At 35.0% G+C, this 18,415-nt stretch overlaps 3 protein-coding genes across 5 annotated transcripts; all 3 read right to left on the reverse strand.

Annotated features, from left to right (window-relative positions):
* Nucleotides 1-78: 78 nt before the first annotated feature.
* On the reverse strand, nucleotides 79-5,219 carry LOC100265107 (tetraspanin-10). 3 transcript variants are annotated; one of them, XM_010662709.3, is made up of 12 exons: nucleotides 4,900-5,219; nucleotides 4,335-4,447; nucleotides 4,189-4,243; nucleotides 4,018-4,073; nucleotides 2,148-2,195; nucleotides 1,753-1,801; nucleotides 1,586-1,669; nucleotides 1,437-1,504; nucleotides 1,153-1,278; nucleotides 983-1,058; nucleotides 583-657; nucleotides 79-479 (listed from the first exon to the last, which is right to left on the reverse strand). In XM_010662709.3, exons 1-11 carry the CDS (start codon nucleotides 4,951-4,953, stop codon nucleotides 592-594), a joined length of 795 nt encoding a protein of 264 aa, XP_010661011.1. In that variant the 5' UTR covers nucleotides 4,954-5,219; the 3' UTR covers nucleotides 79-479; nucleotides 583-591. The 3 variants fall into 3 exon arrangements, with proteins under 3 accessions (XP_010661011.1, XP_059599062.1, XP_002283515.1); XM_059743079.1 differs by lacking the exon at nucleotides 4,900-5,219 and adding an exon at nucleotides 4,711-4,848; XM_002283479.5 differs by lacking the exon at nucleotides 79-479 and having other exon boundaries at nucleotides 582-657.
* A 937-nt stretch (nucleotides 5,220-6,156) lies between these two features.
* LOC100265091 (uncharacterized) lies at nucleotides 6,157-14,057 on the reverse strand. The gene is made up of 14 exons (XM_002276895.4): nucleotides 13,615-14,057; nucleotides 12,542-13,322; nucleotides 12,325-12,469; nucleotides 12,115-12,235; nucleotides 11,923-12,021; nucleotides 11,497-11,793; nucleotides 11,315-11,422; nucleotides 10,689-10,760; nucleotides 10,322-10,408; nucleotides 10,041-10,112; nucleotides 9,847-9,933; nucleotides 8,358-8,465; nucleotides 7,343-7,411; nucleotides 6,157-6,656 (listed from the first exon to the last, which is right to left on the reverse strand). The coding sequence occupies exons 1-14, from the start codon at nucleotides 13,816-13,818 to the stop codon at nucleotides 6,585-6,587; spliced, it is 2,322 nt and encodes a 773-aa protein (XP_002276931.1). The 5' UTR covers nucleotides 13,819-14,057; the 3' UTR covers nucleotides 6,157-6,584.
* Nucleotides 14,058-14,359: 302 nt separating this feature from the next.
* LOC100242820 (LIM domain-containing protein WLIM2a) lies at nucleotides 14,360-16,030 on the reverse strand. Its single transcript, XM_002283446.4, has 5 exons — nucleotides 15,585-16,030; nucleotides 15,233-15,332; nucleotides 15,097-15,113; nucleotides 14,922-15,011; nucleotides 14,360-14,849 (listed from the first exon to the last, which is right to left on the reverse strand). The coding sequence occupies exons 1-5, from the start codon at nucleotides 15,717-15,719 to the stop codon at nucleotides 14,544-14,546; spliced, it is 648 nt and encodes a 215-aa protein (XP_002283482.1). The 5' UTR covers nucleotides 15,720-16,030; the 3' UTR covers nucleotides 14,360-14,543.
* Nucleotides 16,031-18,415: the final 2,385 nt, after the last annotated feature.

The raw sequence follows: 18,415 nt of genomic DNA on the forward strand, positions 1-18,415 counted from the left end.
TTACTAGAGTGGGTGATGAGCCCAAGAATTACCCTCAGAGTAGCTGATATCAAACACCAAGTGGATTGCTCAAGAGCATCATTCAAATTTCTAAGGGCTTAAACACTCAAGATTAACCATGGTCAACAATAAAAATAAAATGATCTCCCATTTTACAACCTGGAATTCACTTTCCATACACCCAATTTGTATTTGTTAGTTGTTTGGAATAACTATGTGAGTCTAAATGTCGTATAGTTTAGAAGGGACTTGAATAACTATATGATTTCTTTCCCTTGGAACCGTTCAGTTCCTGGAAAGCAGGAGATGAAAAGAGTACCCTTAGCCATGGCCACTTTCTTGGAAAACTTATCAGCATTTCCCTTCTCTTCATTCTTCCTCAGACTGAATCAGGGTGCTGGTGTCCATGGACAAATTTTTACATGATGGCTTTCCAATGTTGTTTACACATGAGACAATAAAACCTCCTTTCTTTTTTCCTGTTTCATTTGATAAATGAAAAGAATTCCCAGTTACAAATTAAACAATCGATCTAACAACATGGTCTTGTACATGTATCAGGAAAGATTTCTGAAGACATACTGTTCCTCTTCAAGCTTTAGAGCGGCTGCTTGTAGCATTTCGTCTTGCACAGCATCCCACCAAGTAGACCATTGACTAGGATTGCATAACAAACAAAAGTCAGGTGAAAAAGCTAATGATTAGAGGGATAGAGAAAAGAAAGATTGCTGCCAAAATTTTAGTAAATGTTGAACTCATCATATAAAACTAGAAGCACTTTTATGAAATTTCAACCCCTTGACTACAGTAAGATACCCTTTTCTCAGAATTTTTTCCTTTTTACAATCAAGAAAGGATAATAAATGAAAAAACTTAACAAGACATAATCCCCAAAAGGAAGTGTGAAAAGAAACTTTGAATTTTACAGTTTTTCAGCAGTTCTCTCTCATTGTCATAAATTGGATGAGAGGGGTTATCTTACCAAGACAACAAAGAGAACCACATTAAAGATGGCAACCACTCTCCATTCAGTTTTCATGTATTGTGCAACTCCAGCCCTGGAAATGTGATACAAGAAAAGCAAACAGCAATGAGAATCCTTTTGTAAGAGGAAAACATAGAAAGAGAGAACAGGAAGATGATGGTGTTTACTTGCAGGAATCACAATTGTAGCACTTGATTGCTCGGGAATTCTTGTAGAGTTTGCAATCTTTGTTGGAACTGATTGGGTGAAAGCTCAAGTCATAGTATGAAGCATTGACAGCTGGATATCCACATCTAAAGAATATGTTGAATCCCAGAAAAAATATCAGTTACAAATGTTCATTGATAGCCAGATTAATCACAATTTTTTGTTTGAATAGGACAGACACACACATACACCCACACAGAAACAGATACACATGCAGAGAGACCATAAGAAAGAAGGAACCTACTCAGATGGTGGTCGACAGCAACCAGCCTCAATGGGGGTTAATTTTGCAATCTTATATTGCTTAAGAGTCTGCATGGAATGAGTGAAAACACAACAATTGGAGTCAAAGAAAACAACTAGGCGGTCACAACTTCAAGTTGAAAAGTGGACCTTATATTTTTTGGACAGGTTATTGCAGTCTTCAGATTTCACAAGACAGCTTTTCAAGTGCTTCCAGTTACGTGTATTGTTCAGCTGAAATTAAAAGGTAAAATTGAGTACTCTAGAGTTGATACTCTGATAATGATACTCTATAATGCTGATAAAAATGCGGTCACCTGTTTTAGAAACCATGAACTGTAATCTTGAAGCTGATACTCCTTGTACCTGGCCAGACAAAAATAGATTAACTGCTGCTGTTGTGCGACTACTAGCACACTCATGGAAAGAAGAAAAATAAGAGGAAGAGAAAGATGTTTTCCATTTTTTTTTTCATAGTATGTGAATATATTCCTTTCACAAATAGATAAGCTTTTCGAACATGTTCCTTCCTCTCATGAGAGAGAGGGATGAGAGAGGGGGACTGTTAAATGTATTTTTCTCCTTTTACTCCTCACTATAGCTCAAATTGAGACTTCAAGGAGTGAATTGCACAAGCAGGCATATTCTTTCACCCACAATTAAAATGAGACATGATAAGACTGATGCTCTCAGATATTGCAAGTGCTTTTACCTCAAACCAGCTACATTATGACCAGATCCATTATTTGTTATAATGAACCTATAAGAGAAAAAGCACAAGGTCAAATTATAATAATTAGATGGCAGTAACAAGTTCAAATTATAATAATTCAATGACAGTTAGAAGATCCATGATTGGGAGCTGTGTACAGGTCCAAACCGCAAAATCCTGATGCAAGCAGGGGTCAATCCCAAATCTCCAATACACACTAGAAACTTTACCAAGAGCATAGCTGGCACCTTATTATAACTATTTCTTACAACTTGCTCTAAAACACCAATTATGATGTATCTAGATAGTTTTTAGAGAGCTCTGGAATTGGGCATGCCTAAATTTACAAACCAAATGCAAAATAAGAACAGTTATATTATAAAGTCTGAGTGATGCTGAGAAAGAGAACCTAAGTTGAAGTGAAAAGTGAGGCACCAAAATTGCAAAATAATGGAGTCGTTTCAATTAATAGTATTCTATCACCTATTCATCCAACTATATGAAGCATTTAACAAATAGTGGACTGCCCTACTTCATACTCTCCAAGAGATTTCAATTGATAAAAGAGGCTGAGTCTCTATCACCTTCCCATATCTGCTATGAAGAAAAACTTGCGTTTCAATTGAGGGCAGAACAGTTTTCCTTCTCCTTCTTTTTTCAAAACACCGTTTGCTATGAAACATGATGACTAGAAGCCCTCAATTCCAATCTTAAGCTCTAGTTTGTATCACCTACCCATAGTTCTATAAAGAATCCCTCCACTATAACTTATACCAGCACGGCTTCTAAAGGCTCCACCCCAATTGATTGCAAGAAAACCATAATTTTCCTTCATTTCACAACTAGAGATCTAGGAAACTCAGCATGCATGAATTCATTTGAAAGCCTATGGGTAATGAACAAAAGTATGCCCCAGTTCCCAGTCATGCCCACTACTTCAAGGGTAATTTTCTGAGAGTTACTCATTTCCCTTCACACACAACAGTAGCTTGACAAAAGTAATGAAAGAAAGAAAAGGGAAAAAATTCTCTAGAGTACTACCAAGATACCAACATGGCAGGACATGGTAGGAGTTCCATACAGATTGGCTCAAACCGATCTATTGTAGACATGAAAATAGGAATCAACCCGATTAACAGTATATTATTGTTCTATTTGAAGGTTCCCGTCATAACATGGTGTTTGAATACTGACACAAGAAAAAGATTTGACATTGAAAACAATGCCAGCAAATTACCATTTCATTTAAGCAAAATTACTTGGTATTTGGATAAAAAGTTGAAAAACCAAGTTTGCACAACAACTGGATTCAAGACAACAGATACCACACCCTCAAGTGCTTAAACTTCCTTGCAGTTTTAAAAGTAATGAATTGCAACACAAGCACTGAAATGCAATGCTTCAAACCTAACAACTCCAACTATTCAATGCACCCCCTGCCAACCATGTTTCAGGCCAATTTCATGAATGATTCAATATGGTTCATTGTCAATATCAAACAGAAGGAACTGAGAGAGAGTATAATCCTACAACCCATTCAAGCTAATTTCAGCTCTCCTCGACAAACATGCACTACAACTGAAGACATGCAAGACTTTTTTTCTTCTTCTTACAATAGGCAATAAAATAGAATATATTAAAAGAGGCCTAACAAAATTAGGGGCAGATCCATGCATATGAAGTGTACTAGCAGCACTCAAAAACCTTACACATGAAAGGCTTTGACAATAAGGTGGCATTGATTCTTACAGCATTAAAAATTTTACCAATAGCAAAAGATGTTCAAACAACATGTGGAAGAGAAAATGGAACCTTAACACAGATATAACGTAGCTTTAAACATCAAACCAACCCCACTAGAAATACTTACGCCAATACTGTGAAGACGAGAATTGCCACCAAAATGAAGCACAACATGATCAAATACTGCAAGTTCAAAGTCAAGGAAGGCCCATACCATGAAGGAAAAAATCATTGAAAACTGGGGTAAAAAGGCAACAATGTAGACATTTTGTACTTCACATTCATTTCATAAGGATACAATCCATAGCAGTATGGAGTTGTTCTTCAATGCGCCCATGAACCCGATTATAGATCTGAAAATTAGAAAAAATATATAAATATCTAGAGAAGAAAAATTGGGGGAGGGCAAAAGCTTAGAGAATGAAAGAAAATGGTAAAGCTCACATCAGAAAGATGAAGGCACCAAGGCCTAGAACAGGGAGTGTAAGCGACTTTCGACAGCCGTCGTGATGAGTGCTCATCCATACCCCAAAACCTATAACACCTACAGCTAAAAGCTGCACAGTAAACAAATGAAGTGAGCTTCCAGCACATAGTAACAGAACACCACAAATTTCTGTTCTTTCTCTTCGATTCTCTGCTTATATCTTCACCCCACACATAACTAGAGCTACCCATTCATTCTGGAAACTGGAATTGGAAAATTTTAAAGTTATGCCAGAAATGGCTAAGAAATGGGCAGAAAGATCATATTTTCTTCTACTCCAAAATTTAACCTGAGCAAGAGCATTGAAACTCAACACACACCGGAGGTAATTACCAAAACCAGGCACATGAAATAAAGCAATCCCATTTAGGAAACGAGTGCTGAGGGGCCAAGAAATGGAGAATGGAAAGAAAAAGGGTTCATTTAATAAAGTAACAAAGAATCCGCTTTTGAAGAGGAAAGCAAAGAAAAAAAAAAAAGAGTAAAAATAAACAAGAATACACGAGAAAAGAGATGGCAGACCATGGTGAGAAAGTTGATCCATCTGATCACAAAGGTACTGGTTCCAACACCCATCTGAGAGAGAGAGAAAGAGGGTAGGTGCTGTGAAGGTGGTGATCCAAATTTTAAAAACTCAAACTCTTCTCAGCAGTTTGCACTGTAAGCAACAGAAGGGGGAGGACAAGGGGACAAGAAAACAATAGCAGTGAGGCTTGTGTGGGAATAATGGTCAGAGTTGAGGGTATTTCAGTCAATAAGAAAAACACAAGCACATGGTTCATGTACCATGGTTCATTGCCACCGAACACACGACACCCATAAAACGGAAAGCACAGCTATTAGGTATGAAGTTATAAACTCATGCCTATCTGCCCCTTCAATATACTAAATGACGAGGTTGACCCTTGTAAGGAACATCCAGAATTTTAAGATAGGGATGATTGAATGTTTTTTAGCCATCATTTTGGTTGGTTTGACCAGTAACTTGAACGTGAACGATATGATTAGAATGTGGGCTTTGCAATGCCAAAACTCTTCATCCATTGCTGATATCATGGTTATCAACATTTAAGGCCCTGAAGCTAAGCCATATTTTGCGGGGAGTTCCATTAAAATTGCCCTCTTAGCTCAAAGCTAAATTTCAAGGCATGGAAATGGGAAATCGAAGTTCAAAATCACTATTCCCATCATTCTGGGTGTGTACCCCACAAATTTCTTACCATAACCCCTAATTATTATTATTATTATTTTTAATTTAACAGAAAAAAAAAAAGCATATAAAATTACACAATTATCCTCCCCTTTCTCTTCCCCAATTCATCTCTCCTTTGGGCTTTGCATAAATCCCATATTCCTTGGAGTTTAATTTCAAATAAAACAAAGGAGGCAAGGGGCAGCCATGGGCATGGCAGATAAGGTGGAAGAGAGAAAGAAGGTGAATAATGAGAGGAAGATGGGAACAGAGCTTCGTTTGGGTGAGAGGGAGCAGATGAAGATGATACTGTAATTTCACATATTCTATCTTGTACTGATTGACCAGAAGGGGAAAATGTGTTTTACCTTTTAATAAGTTCATCATAAAAAAGCAAAATCAAAATTTATAAAATCTAAATTTAATATATCCAATTCAAAATATTTAAAAATTTTCATGAATGAGTACTACTTTGACCTACGTCTTCAATTATTTTTAAAAGGTTCCATTTCATCGTTTGAATGTCAATTATGAACATACCAACTATTATGAAGACCAACAATTAGCACAAAATATGTTCACAACCATGATCCTGAACAGAAATTCTCATACCCCAATGAATAATAGCAGCCAATTTTTTCAGAGGCTTCAAACCAAGATGGCCGCAAATAAATAGATTACATACAAAACCAGAGCCATTACCCTTTTTTTAGATGCCAGGCACAAATTGCTAGCTCATCAACTCTACTACTGTTTGTACAATTGTGCCCCTAACAATTAAATAAATACAATATATCATCATATTTAAATTATTTCCCCTAACAGCACGAATGAATTTGTATGAAGTTACCAGCGTAAACAAGGAAAAAGAAATCAATCCAAGGAAATAAGTATCTCGAGGGGTTAGCCCTGGTCGAGCCTGTGGTGCCAAGTTCGCAACATGGAGGACGGGTTCAAAATGGTCAACCAGGAGTGTAGAGAACATTTCCATGAGCCAGTGAACAATATATGATTGTTACACTCTATTGGTACAGGTTAGAATTGCAGATTTCATGTCTTCTTTACCCAAGGATGCTTCAACTATCACCTGCCCAACATTATGAATCAAACATTCATCATTAGATTCTTTACTGAGTTTGTAGAATCACCAAGATTTATAGTAACTATTAAATGAGTAAAAAATCAAAATTAATGCAACATGTAGATGGGTTATCCTTGACAAACATAGAGCTAGATGCTAATTATAACCCAGGCCCTCAATAGTAAAAAAAATGACCATTACACAAGCATAAATAGATTGAGAAGGAAATGTATAAAACCTTGGCCAATTTATTTATGCTGTTTCAGAAGAAAATGTTAGATGACTGTGACATTAAACTCAAGCCAACAGGGTTATTAATGATCAGATTGCAGCGAAAGGCTTTTCTCAAACTATTCAAACAGATAAATTCGTTAAAAGAGATCAAGTTTATTTAATTTGCAAAACTGAGCCGCCAGCTGAAGAATAAAATCAATTGTACTTTTGGTTAACAACCCTAAGGGGTAGCTCAGTTGGTCCGACCTTGGGTTTGTTCCCCAATGGTCACCAATTCGAGTCCCCTCAGGGCCACTGGAGGTTTACCCGGTCGTTAACTTCAGGGCCCCCGTGGGATTAGTCGAGGTACACGTAAACTGGCCCGGACATCCACGATTATCAAAAAAAAATTGTACTTTTGGTTAACTATTACCATTGGAGATACAGGCCAAAACCAGAAGGAACCTTAAACATTTTACCTCTTGTACTTTGTTTCCAGATCGTGCAAGTAACTTGTATTGATTCTCAAACATGGATGCCATGTAAACCTGCACCAGATATTGGTTGGAAGAAAAAAGTTTAGGAAATTGAGTCTGACAAGATTAAATCACCATTCTCAGAAATCAAATGGAACAAAATTGTCAAGTACAAGCAGTTTGTATGAGAACAGAGGCACGTACTTAAATCTTCAATAGTAAGGCTAGTATAGAAAGTAGATGAGCACAGCTAATAGTTTTTACAAACCCAAGGCTGTACCCGAGGGGAAAAGAAAGACACCAAGATGGGGATTGACTAGGAACCATTAACTTGGTTGTGTTACAAAAGAATTGCTCCTGGTAATAATAATATAATCAAAAGAACATAACCTCTCCCTAGAAACAATATGCCAAGGAAGAGTCAACTCTTTGCGTAGCTTCCATAAATGTCATATGCATACTAAGGGAGCATTTAGTAAATTATGTTTAACAAAATAACTTAATACTACTGCTTAAAGTTAAAAGTAACTTAAAAGTAATAAATTTAAAGAAATCATTTTTTCCAAATTCAAAACAGATTCTTGCTCTTATTGCCCATAACTCTGAATTTCTCATCAACTTTTAACACAACCATCATTTCTTCCTTTCTTGTTTCCCTCTTATAAGTTTATTGTTTAATATTAATAAGAGTAAATATGCCAAATTTCATAGTTTCAAAAATTTCCTAAGTAATTTTTACAAAGCAGCCTTAATACTTAAAGTAACATTTAAGTAATAAGTTTTAAGTCAACAAATTTAGAAAAATCCAGATTAAGTTGTCAAATGCCACCTTAGTTTCAAAGTATGTCTTGGAACCTTTGTGTTCAGAAAAGTGAGGATATCTCAGAGTCAGATAAATCCCCAGCCACTTAAAGACTTAAAAGAAAATATCAATGGGAATTTCTTCAAGCCAATAACACTATGCAATGTCTAAGTCAACTTCCCACCAAGCTGAATCTATGAACTGAAGTGCACATACCTGAAATGTGGGAGCTAAACCAGGGCTCAGGAAAAATCGGCCTTTTGATACAGACTGGATCCCCTCAATCTGTTCCAGTTCTTTGATGAGTGATTCCACATCAGGCCACTATCCAATTTCAAATTCAGATTAATTAGATCAGCTATCATGACATAGTGAAATTATATTAATAAAAAAGAGAACCACTTCTCAGGAAAAACTGAATGAAAAAAGAAAAGAATTTCCTGTCAACCAAGAACACCACAAATGTGCAATTTCCATTAAGAGTGACACCACAAAGGAAAGCATCTTTACAAGTTCACTAAGAATACCACTTCTCAGGAAAAACTGAACAAAAAAGAACAAAAGAATTTCCTGTCAATCCAAGAACACCTCAAATGTGCACTTTCCATTAAGAATGACACCACAAAGGAAAAGCATCTTTACAAATTCAGTAAAAGAGGGCCTGAAAATCATAAGTTATATGAGTTGCTGTTTGGATGATGTAAGGGCATTCCAAAAAAAAGGAAAAAAGAAAAGAGAAAACAAAGACCTGATTGCATAAGAATTAAGAAGCATTAAAAAGGACAAGCTGTTTCATGGCTTCTATCAGTTGACATTGACCATGACATTATTATTGGAATATAAATAATTCAAAACACCTCGCTTTCCAGATTGGTGATCCTCTCAACCACCAAAATCCAAAAACCAGTCTCTACTTTTTTTTCCTCTCCTTTTTGAACAACAAAACTTCTTATTCACTTCATTTTTACGAGTTTCTATTAAAATATCAAGAGACTTTCAGATATTTAAGTTGAACATTAGCAGGGTCTTTTAGCATTGGCAACTTCAATCCCATTTCAAAGATCAAGGAAAAATTTTATGATTGGTAGTTTCCAGATTTAACTCTATTTGCATGAATGAATTGATTGGGCTTATATTTTGTTGAATTTTATGTGAGCTTGTAAACCTTGTTAGGCTTTAACTTCTTTATGCACTTGAGATTTTAACATAAAAGAAATCAAAATTAAAAATGCTAACAGGTTCCCTTAATTCATCAGCATGCTAAGCATCCATGGTAAGGAATTGTGATAACTAGCTTGTTTCCTCCAACCCCTCTCCCCTCTTACTTTTTCACTAACATTACTTCAGGATATTTTATTCATGCTCAACATCCAACTTTTATGCAATTGCTGAGAGATGCACGGTACTGCATGCAGTGAGCTTTTGTAAAAATATTATTTGACTCATTTATAGTTTCAATTATGTCCTCCATTATCTCTTCTTGAAATTCTAGACATTCTACAGGCATTTTACGATGCAAATGGCAGCTACTGAGTTCTGTAAAGACCAAATAATACCATGACTAAGACCAATACGCAAAAACATGCTGGAAAGAAATGTCTTTAACCTAGTCATGAGCATAAGTGATTAAATTTGTCCAAAGATGATCCCACATACAGCAAAATAAGAAAATGTATATTTTCCTACTGCTAAGGTGAAACAAAACCTCAGTATCTGCTTGTGCTGCTTCTAATCTCCCATCCAAGGGATTATCACCAACTACAAACTCCAAAGCCTCGATTAGTGGATCTGGCTGCCATGGGAAACGAATGGCAGAAATTTAACATTTCAATTAAAAAAAATCCAAATCTACAATTGAGATTCAGGTAGAGGGAACAGCTATAAGCAAATTCAGAATACCGTTATCTCCTTTAATGATAAGAAAATGCGTTCAAGAGAAAAATCCAATTGGTGGACTTTTGCCTCAACAATCTGTAACCAAAAAAAATATCTTTAGAATATAAGAATCGGAAAGAACATTGAGTTATAAGCATGAACAGGTGAAAAGTTATTTATCTAGTTCAAGCAGACAAAGCACTGGACCAAGAAAGCATACTCCTATGAAATTAACATGTATGTTGTAAAGTAAAACAAACAATTGTTAATTACATTTATTTTGATTGTCAAGGACACTGAAATACCTGACCAATTTTGAAATATGATGCAGGATCCAGAGTTGCATCCCATGACACTTCAGTCTGGTGAACCAGTGCAGGTACTCCTTCAACCTACATTAGTACATTCTCGGTTAAAATATGGTAAAAGAATCTCTGAAATATTGGCTCCATGATGGGGCACTTTAGATATAGCCTTATAGGTGATCAAAAACCATGAGGCATGGATCAAAACTTTACATAAAACTCTGCCAGGTCCAACCACTTGCAACTACTCCTAGGCTCAAACCTCCTCATCATGGAGCTAGTATCATGAAATTAAAGGCACCCATTCTGGAAAACCAAATAAATAAATAAATTGGCTAGAAACACCAGCAGTAGAACTTAGATTTACCTCAACAAAAATACCGAAGTAAGTAATCTTTTTTATGCGACATTTCACAATGTCCCCAATGCTAAGTTTTGCCTGCAATAAGGAACATTAAGAGAGTTTAGAGACTACAGTTCTGATAAATTAAATTAAATGGACATCAATCTTCTCAACATATATATGAAATGTAATATTTAGAATATTAGAGCAACTTCAGAAAGTAATAGATATACTTTCAATTTGAAATAGAATTTTACCAAATTCCCGATATATTTGGAATGATCTGCCACCTTCATTCTTTGTGAATGAATAGTTCAGCAACAAATAATATGGTAGTAAACAAATTGGGAAAAAAAATTGTGGTGTATGAATTCACTAAAAGCAGTTCCAATGGGCAAACCATCTATAAATATGACCAGGAAACTCCATTGGCATAACTTTAAAGTACTTTGAAATAAATATGTATCAATAAAAATACAGAAAATGAAAAGGAAATAGTTTTTTTCCTCTTTTCTAGTAAGCAAAACACAAATAGAAATTAATTTGGTATGTGGTTTCAAGCTCTCATATGGTGATCAATTAAAGCAAAATAAGAACAAACAAAAAGCAGTCATCATAAGCTAGAAGTTAAAACTGCACTCAGCTCCTACCATGAGACTTCTCTTTTTCTCAACCATTTCTTCCTTTTCCTTTGGCCTCCCGGAAAATATTAGTCTTCTAGTTTTTCTATCAGCCATTACCACATTCACATTGATTTTCTGCAAAGATAAAAGACTATTAACATCCAAAATAAATGTGACAAAGCTTCGGCATCAAACCGAGTGCTTCAGACCTGACCAACAAACGATGACAGGAATTTGATTTTCTCTTGGTCATAAATCCTAAGAAGATCCTCCAAGTTCATATTCGGTGAAATTTCTCCCTCGAGCTGTTTATGTATTTCTGGACCTGGGTTTGCATCAGGAGAGGGATTGTTCGCAACTTCATGACTTCCCACAATACCTAGATTTTGCCTGTACATTGATGGGTCTAAACCTTTCCTTCTCAACCATGACTCAAAGGCCAAGAACTTCCACTTAGCAGCAAGATTACGATATGGCAAAAATCCTATCAAAGAGCCAAAAGATACCTGAACAATGTTGGAACAAAGTTAGAGAAGTGAAAAGGAAAGAAACAACTACATAACACTTAAGCATCATAAGGGACAAAAAGTAGTGCATATGTGAGCCTATCAAACCGCCTTTTTAAATGCACTCACAACAAAGCCTCTGGTGCTAGAGCTTATCAACTCTACTTCTTCCCTTCCTCCGGTCTTAACCAGATCTTCTGCCCTTGACCAGTCTGTATCTTCATGTCCCTACAGTTTTATTGCACACTCAACATCAATCATAGGCATATGATATTTCTTGATTTGAACAAATAAAGGAAACAAAAAATAAAGAAATCCTACCTTCAAAGATGATGTTGCAAGGAAATTCTCAAGCTCAACAGAATTGCCATAACTCTCAGGATTCGCTAGCACTGTTTCCGGTTGACTCAGATTTGACATTTCTTTTACAGATTGTTCTAACCTATAACACATTAATCTCATAAAAAACAAAACTATGTTGCAAAAGAAAAAGAAAGAGTCCAAAATTATAAAGATTGTGAGTTAGAATACCTCTTTGGTTTTCCTTGCAGCGCAGCTTCCATAGACAACTTGCCTTTCGGGTCAACTGATTTTCGATTTGATGGTTCACTTGCAGCAGTTTCCACTTTAGCAGGTCCCATATCAATGATATCACTATGCTCAAGTGGCTGTAATCCTTGAAAAAAACAAGCAGAATGTTAACTTTTACATATCCACTATAAATGTCAATTGAAAAATAGTGCATTACCAATTATGGAGTTATCTACTAGCTCAGGTCCCATTGAGAATGAGTCATCCCTAGTTTCTAGAGATTCCTCAATATCATTATTCATGGAATTAGCAGCTCCAGTATATTCAGATGAACCTGATGAACTACCCTCCTCAATGCCAATGCTAATCTTTGCTTCTGCATCACCAGAATGCTCTAGTTTCTCATCAAGGTTTGCACTGATAATTGTAGGCTCAGGCTTTCTCATCAGCATGACATCATTAATTTTATCATCTGTTCCTTCCTCTTGCAATTTCAATTCAGTATCATCAGTAGCTAGAGCTCTGGCATCATCAGAAGACTCTTGCTTTGTTTCATTCTCTGCGTCAGCACTTAATTTCTCAGGCTTTCTTAATAATGTCATGTCACTGAACTTCGCTTCTTTCTTCATTTTCAGAGACAAATTTGGTTTCATCCTCAACCTGGAAGGCTTGCTATCAACATCATCTTCATTAAACACAGTCGGTTTTCGCAATATAACATTAGGAACAGTATTCTTAGTATTCTGTACTGCCTTCCCAGCTGGCTGACTCTGCTTCTTCATCTCATTCAATTTATCATCCCCCTCAAACTTGATTCCTTTCTTTGGAACAGGCCGCACCAAATTCAATCCACTCAAAGAATTGGGCGACCCCCCTTGTTCAGACCCATCAAATACAATGTCCGGTACTTCTGCATCAGCTAATTTACCTTGTTTCTTGTGAAATTTTTTCTCAATTTCGAGAGGAGTGACATCAGGATTTGATTTCCTACCCATTATCTGAAACAATAGAAGAACATAATCGTCAAATGGAACATCATAAACCCCTATAAATGAACTGCATTTATGCCTCCGTTGGTTGCTGAGGAAAACGTAGGAAAAGCGGGGGGAAATCAAAATGGTTGGAACTTTACTCAGTTAATCCTATCGCAACAACTTAGATCATACAAAGACAGTTTATCGTGTCTTAGAATTAAAAAAACATAAGACAAGATACTAAAACTTAGTTTTTCTTTTATTTTCTTTTCGACAGTTTTCTGACCAAACAAACAGAAGGTAATAGATAAAGGACCTTGGCTAGGGTTAGCTTGGGGTCTTCACCGAGCAAACGACCGAACTTGAGCTCCATTTGGTCCCATTTATCGAGCTTAGGATCGTCTTTGGAGGCAAAAACCCGAAGCTTAGGGTTACGAGAGAAGAAGATTCTTCGGGAAGAGAAAGTGGCGACATGGGAGCGATTGATGGAGAAGGAGGTAGTAAGCGCGAGACCGTCCATTTTAAGTACTCAATATCAAAGTCATCAGATTCGCGCGAAAACCATTGAGATTGAAGGATTCGCAGAGCACCAGAAAACTATACTCTATCTGCGTTTTGGCTATGGAGAGAGGAGGGAGTTGAGATCGAACGGCTAGCGAGAATTTTATCCGGACGGGAGGGTTCTGGGTTTGGTGCGGTAATGATCAGCGCTCTACTGTACGCTCGGTGCTTTGTCGCCGCGTGGAGGCCTTGATTCAGAGATTGCGCCATGGTCCCACTTGATAAAGTAGTTTTAAGCAGTGGATCCAGTATGATGTGGATAAAAATAAACCATGGAAATCCAGTGGCTCGCACGTTAATCAAAACGCACCGTTTTGAGTATTGACGACAGTTGTAGAATCGTTTCCGGGATTTGCTTGATAAAACGGCACCGTCTTGTCTTTCCATTAAACAATGAAACTTTTAAATAATATTTTTCTATTTTATATATTAATGTTTTTAAAATCGTAACTCGTTTTAATAAAATTATTCAAATAAATATAAAAACATTTACATTGATGAGAACTAACAAACGTATTCAAAATCTTGGTTTTGCTTTCCTATCAAAACAAGTCCAAAGCCCAATTACAAACATGACATGAGGCCTAAAGTCAAGTACAGAAATAAACATATGCCAAGAATTGGTAAAAATGAATAAATAAATAACAGGGAAAAAAAAATCAAAGATTAATTATGAAAAGCAGATTATGATTGTTCTTGGGTGTGGCCAGGCTCTGGTTCTGATCCTGGTGTTGGATCTTCCTCCGGCGTGGTGGCCAGCTGTTCTTGTCCAGAGTTTTGGTCCGGCAATGGCGCTGCAGCAGTACTTTTCTTCATTGAAGCAGTCTTGTTGAGAGTGCTGTAGCTGCCTCTCTCCCTGAACAACTGAGTAAAGTGAGGCTTGCAGTAGAGGATTCCATCTAGAGCGGCATAGGATGAGGGTGTGAGGAAGCAACCCCCATGAGAACACCTGAAGCATGATTTATGGTAAAATTCTCCCTCCACCGTCACCTGTCACAGAATGTTAAAAAGAAAAGCAATGACCCTCATCCTCACGAGATGAGAAGGAATTTGATTATTTACCTTCTCAAGTGGGTATACGGTTTTCTTACACAAGGAGCATTTGTCTTGGGTCCCCGAGAACATGGAGGAGAGTTTGCTGGGAGTCCTAGACTGCAACAAACGGTCACAACATAATCACAATGAGAATTCGATCAAGCCTTCTGGATTCACATAGGGAAAAATGTAGGATGTGTACCAGATCTGCCTTGCCAGCTGATATCAGTCAGTCCATATAGCAAACAAGAAGAAGCCCACCATTAGCTAAATGAATTGAATGACAATAGTCTACAATATTATATTGGCTAGTATATCTGAGAGGAGAGGGGTCTCACATGATTGGAACTTCTTACTCAAACTGCCAGATTCCCTGAAGAGTTGCTCAAAATGAGGCTTGCAGTACAAGACTCCATCCATGGAAGAGTAGTTGCTCATCTATATCATACATGACATATCATGGCATGAGACCATAAACATATAAAACCCGAACACCTTATAAAATAAAAACTGTGTAGATATTGTCCGTTTTGATTCAAAGAAATCCTGATAGCTTAAAACTTTATATAGTTAAGAGGAGTTTATACATATATAGCTTGAGATCCAGTCTTTATGTAATGGTACGAGAGAAGGAAAAATAATAATAATAATAATAATAAATAAATAAAGATAAAAGACGGGAATTCATACCACAAGAGGTCCATTGCAGTGACTGCATCTGAAGCAGGTCTTATGATAAGCAATTCCATCAGCTGATATTGTATCAATGATATGGACAGTCTTATCACAGGCCTTGCATTTCTGTGTTGTCCCACTGAAAGACATTTTCCCTTGGCTTCCAACCTAAGTCTCAACAACACAAATGTTATGACAGATATTTCACTGAGACGCCATGGGAGTTCTGAGCTTTAACCTCTATCCCAGAATTTGAGATTAAAAAACAAAAAGAAAAGGGTGTGGATTTGAAGGCCTAGATAAAATGGATGGAGAAGGTTGGTTTAAGCAGGTATGCAAGACACGTGATTGAATTTCCGATCAGTTTGGAGCATTTTTAGTGGAAATGCAAGAGAACATATTCTGAATTTTCTTACCCAGTCTTTGACCTTTTCTTGTGTTGGTAGTAAGGGTGTAAATAAAATTGTTAGGGTCGTTTTTTTTTTTTTTTTTTTTAGTAAAAAATGAATAGAATTGATAGTCCAATTATTTAACATAAAAACCAAACCAAAGTAAGCCTTTTAAGATCAATTTGGTTTGATTTCATAGATCGATCGGTTTGGTTTGGTTCAGTTTCGTAGATTGGTTTTTGACCTAATTTAATGATCTTTTTTAATCTTTAGCCTAATTGTAAATTTGTTTTTGTTTTAAACCTAAAATCTATTAATTTGAGTTTATATTAAGTCTTAAGTCTAATTTATTTTTAAAATTAATTCAAATCAACTTGAATATAATGTTAAAAATATATTGAATGCATTTAAAATTAATTTGATCACAATATATATAAAACAATGAATTTAATAGAATCTTATATATATATATATATATATATATATATATATATATACTAAAACCTATTAATTTGAGTTTATATTAAGTCTTAAGTCTAATTTATTTTTAAAATTAATTCAAATCAACTTGGATATAATGTTAAAAATATATTGAATGCATTTAAAATTAATTTGATCACAATATATATAAAACAATGAATTTAATAGAATCTTCTATATATATAGATAAACTTATCAAATATCAAACAATTATATAAGTTTTAGAATGTTAATTTGATTCATATACTGGTTAGAAGATAAGAATATTAGAAATTGAATCGATAAGGTTGGTTTTCAAAATTCCCAAATCGAACCACCTTTTTTATTATTAAAAATTGAACCAATATGATCAATTAATTTTGGTTGGTTTGTATCAGTTTGTTAGTCTTTTCGATTTTACTTACACCCATAGTTGGTAGCTATGATAGTTGGGAACCTATCTACTTATGTATCTAAATTGTTATATCATATGATAATCTCATATAATTATATATGGAGGGTTTGATTATGTCCTGGCTTTTTTTATTTTTTATTATTTTATTTTTTCTACTTGAAAAATAAAAATATTCCATAACTTGGTAACTTTAATGGATAATTTTTATCATATGACAATTAGTAGTGAATAATAACACGGGAGTTTTCAATTTAAAAAATAAATATTATGAAAATTCTCATTCAATATAATTCACCATTAAAGTATTATACCAAAAGATGGATAGCAATTTAGATTTTTTTTTTTTTTATGAAAATAAGATTTTAAAATTGGAGAGTAGAAATTTTATCAAAATTTATTTATTTATGAATAAAATATTCTCATAGAAATTTTAAAATTTTCATGTAGGTAAGTTTATAATTAGGAAATAAACATTTTTATAAATTCTCAAAGTAAATAATTTATTTCAATTTAATTATTAATGTTTTAAAAAACTCTTAATAAATGAAAAAGATTAAGTAGGAGAGACTCTTAGGCAAGCCCACAACTTTTATTATCAAGCTCATCTTAAATTAGGTTCATTACCACCCCCGTGGTGCATTGGGTCTTAAAAATTAAGTGATATGGACTCTTCATATAGACGATATTAGATATATCTATAGTGAAAGTGACCACCCTCGTAGTCTTTACTGGGTGACATTAATAGTTTGAGAAGAGTGGTTATACGCTTACATATGAAGCGTTAGTATTGAATCGTCAATACAATCTCATTTACATAGTTCGTGGGTCAAAGTAAACATATGTTAACCTTACTTTAAGTATATTTTATGGTTAAAGCATAGTGTGTGGGTCAAAGTAAACGTATGTTAACCTTACTTTAAGTATATTTTATGGTTAAAGCAGATAAATCAATTTGAGAAAGTCTTTAACTAGTACTAAGGTCATGATTTTCCCCATGTAAGCTTAATTCTTATTACATTAAGGTGCCTTATAAAAGAATATGTAGTCTTAAGAGTTCTACATTTTTGCTAAACTTTTCTTTGCCTTCAATGCTCAATTATATTAAATGTATGATGATTTTCTTTGTTATAAATATCATGTCTATTTTTCTTTGTCACTCTCTTTCTCATAATGGACCAAAGTCAACTAATTTTTTTTATTGAACATTAATATAATTTGGATACGATAACTAGTTGCAGAGAAGTTAATTTAGGTAAAACTAGTTATTTCTTGTGAATTAACCTAGTGAGAAAAAAGAGTGGTATATCAAATGCGACATTAAATGGATCACAAAATCAAGTATCTCATACTTGAAAACAATTTTGAAACATTCAAATTACAAATATGTGTTACCTCTAGATTTAATATCTATTTTTTATTTTTACTATCATAGTTTCTTATTGCATTAGATTTAAAGGGTTTATAGATAGATAGCATATACTAGATGACATCAAAGTCAAGGAATGGAGTAATCTATATCCCAACATAAAAATGCCTGCAAAGTTTAAAAATTTTGTATCATTTTTTAATAAATTATTTTTCAT

The sequence above is a fragment of the Vitis vinifera genome, chromosome 2 (assembly GCF_030704535.1).
Source record: "Vitis vinifera cultivar Pinot Noir 40024 chromosome 2, ASM3070453v1".
NCBI lineage: Eukaryota > Viridiplantae > Streptophyta > Magnoliopsida > Vitales > Vitaceae > Vitis > Vitis vinifera.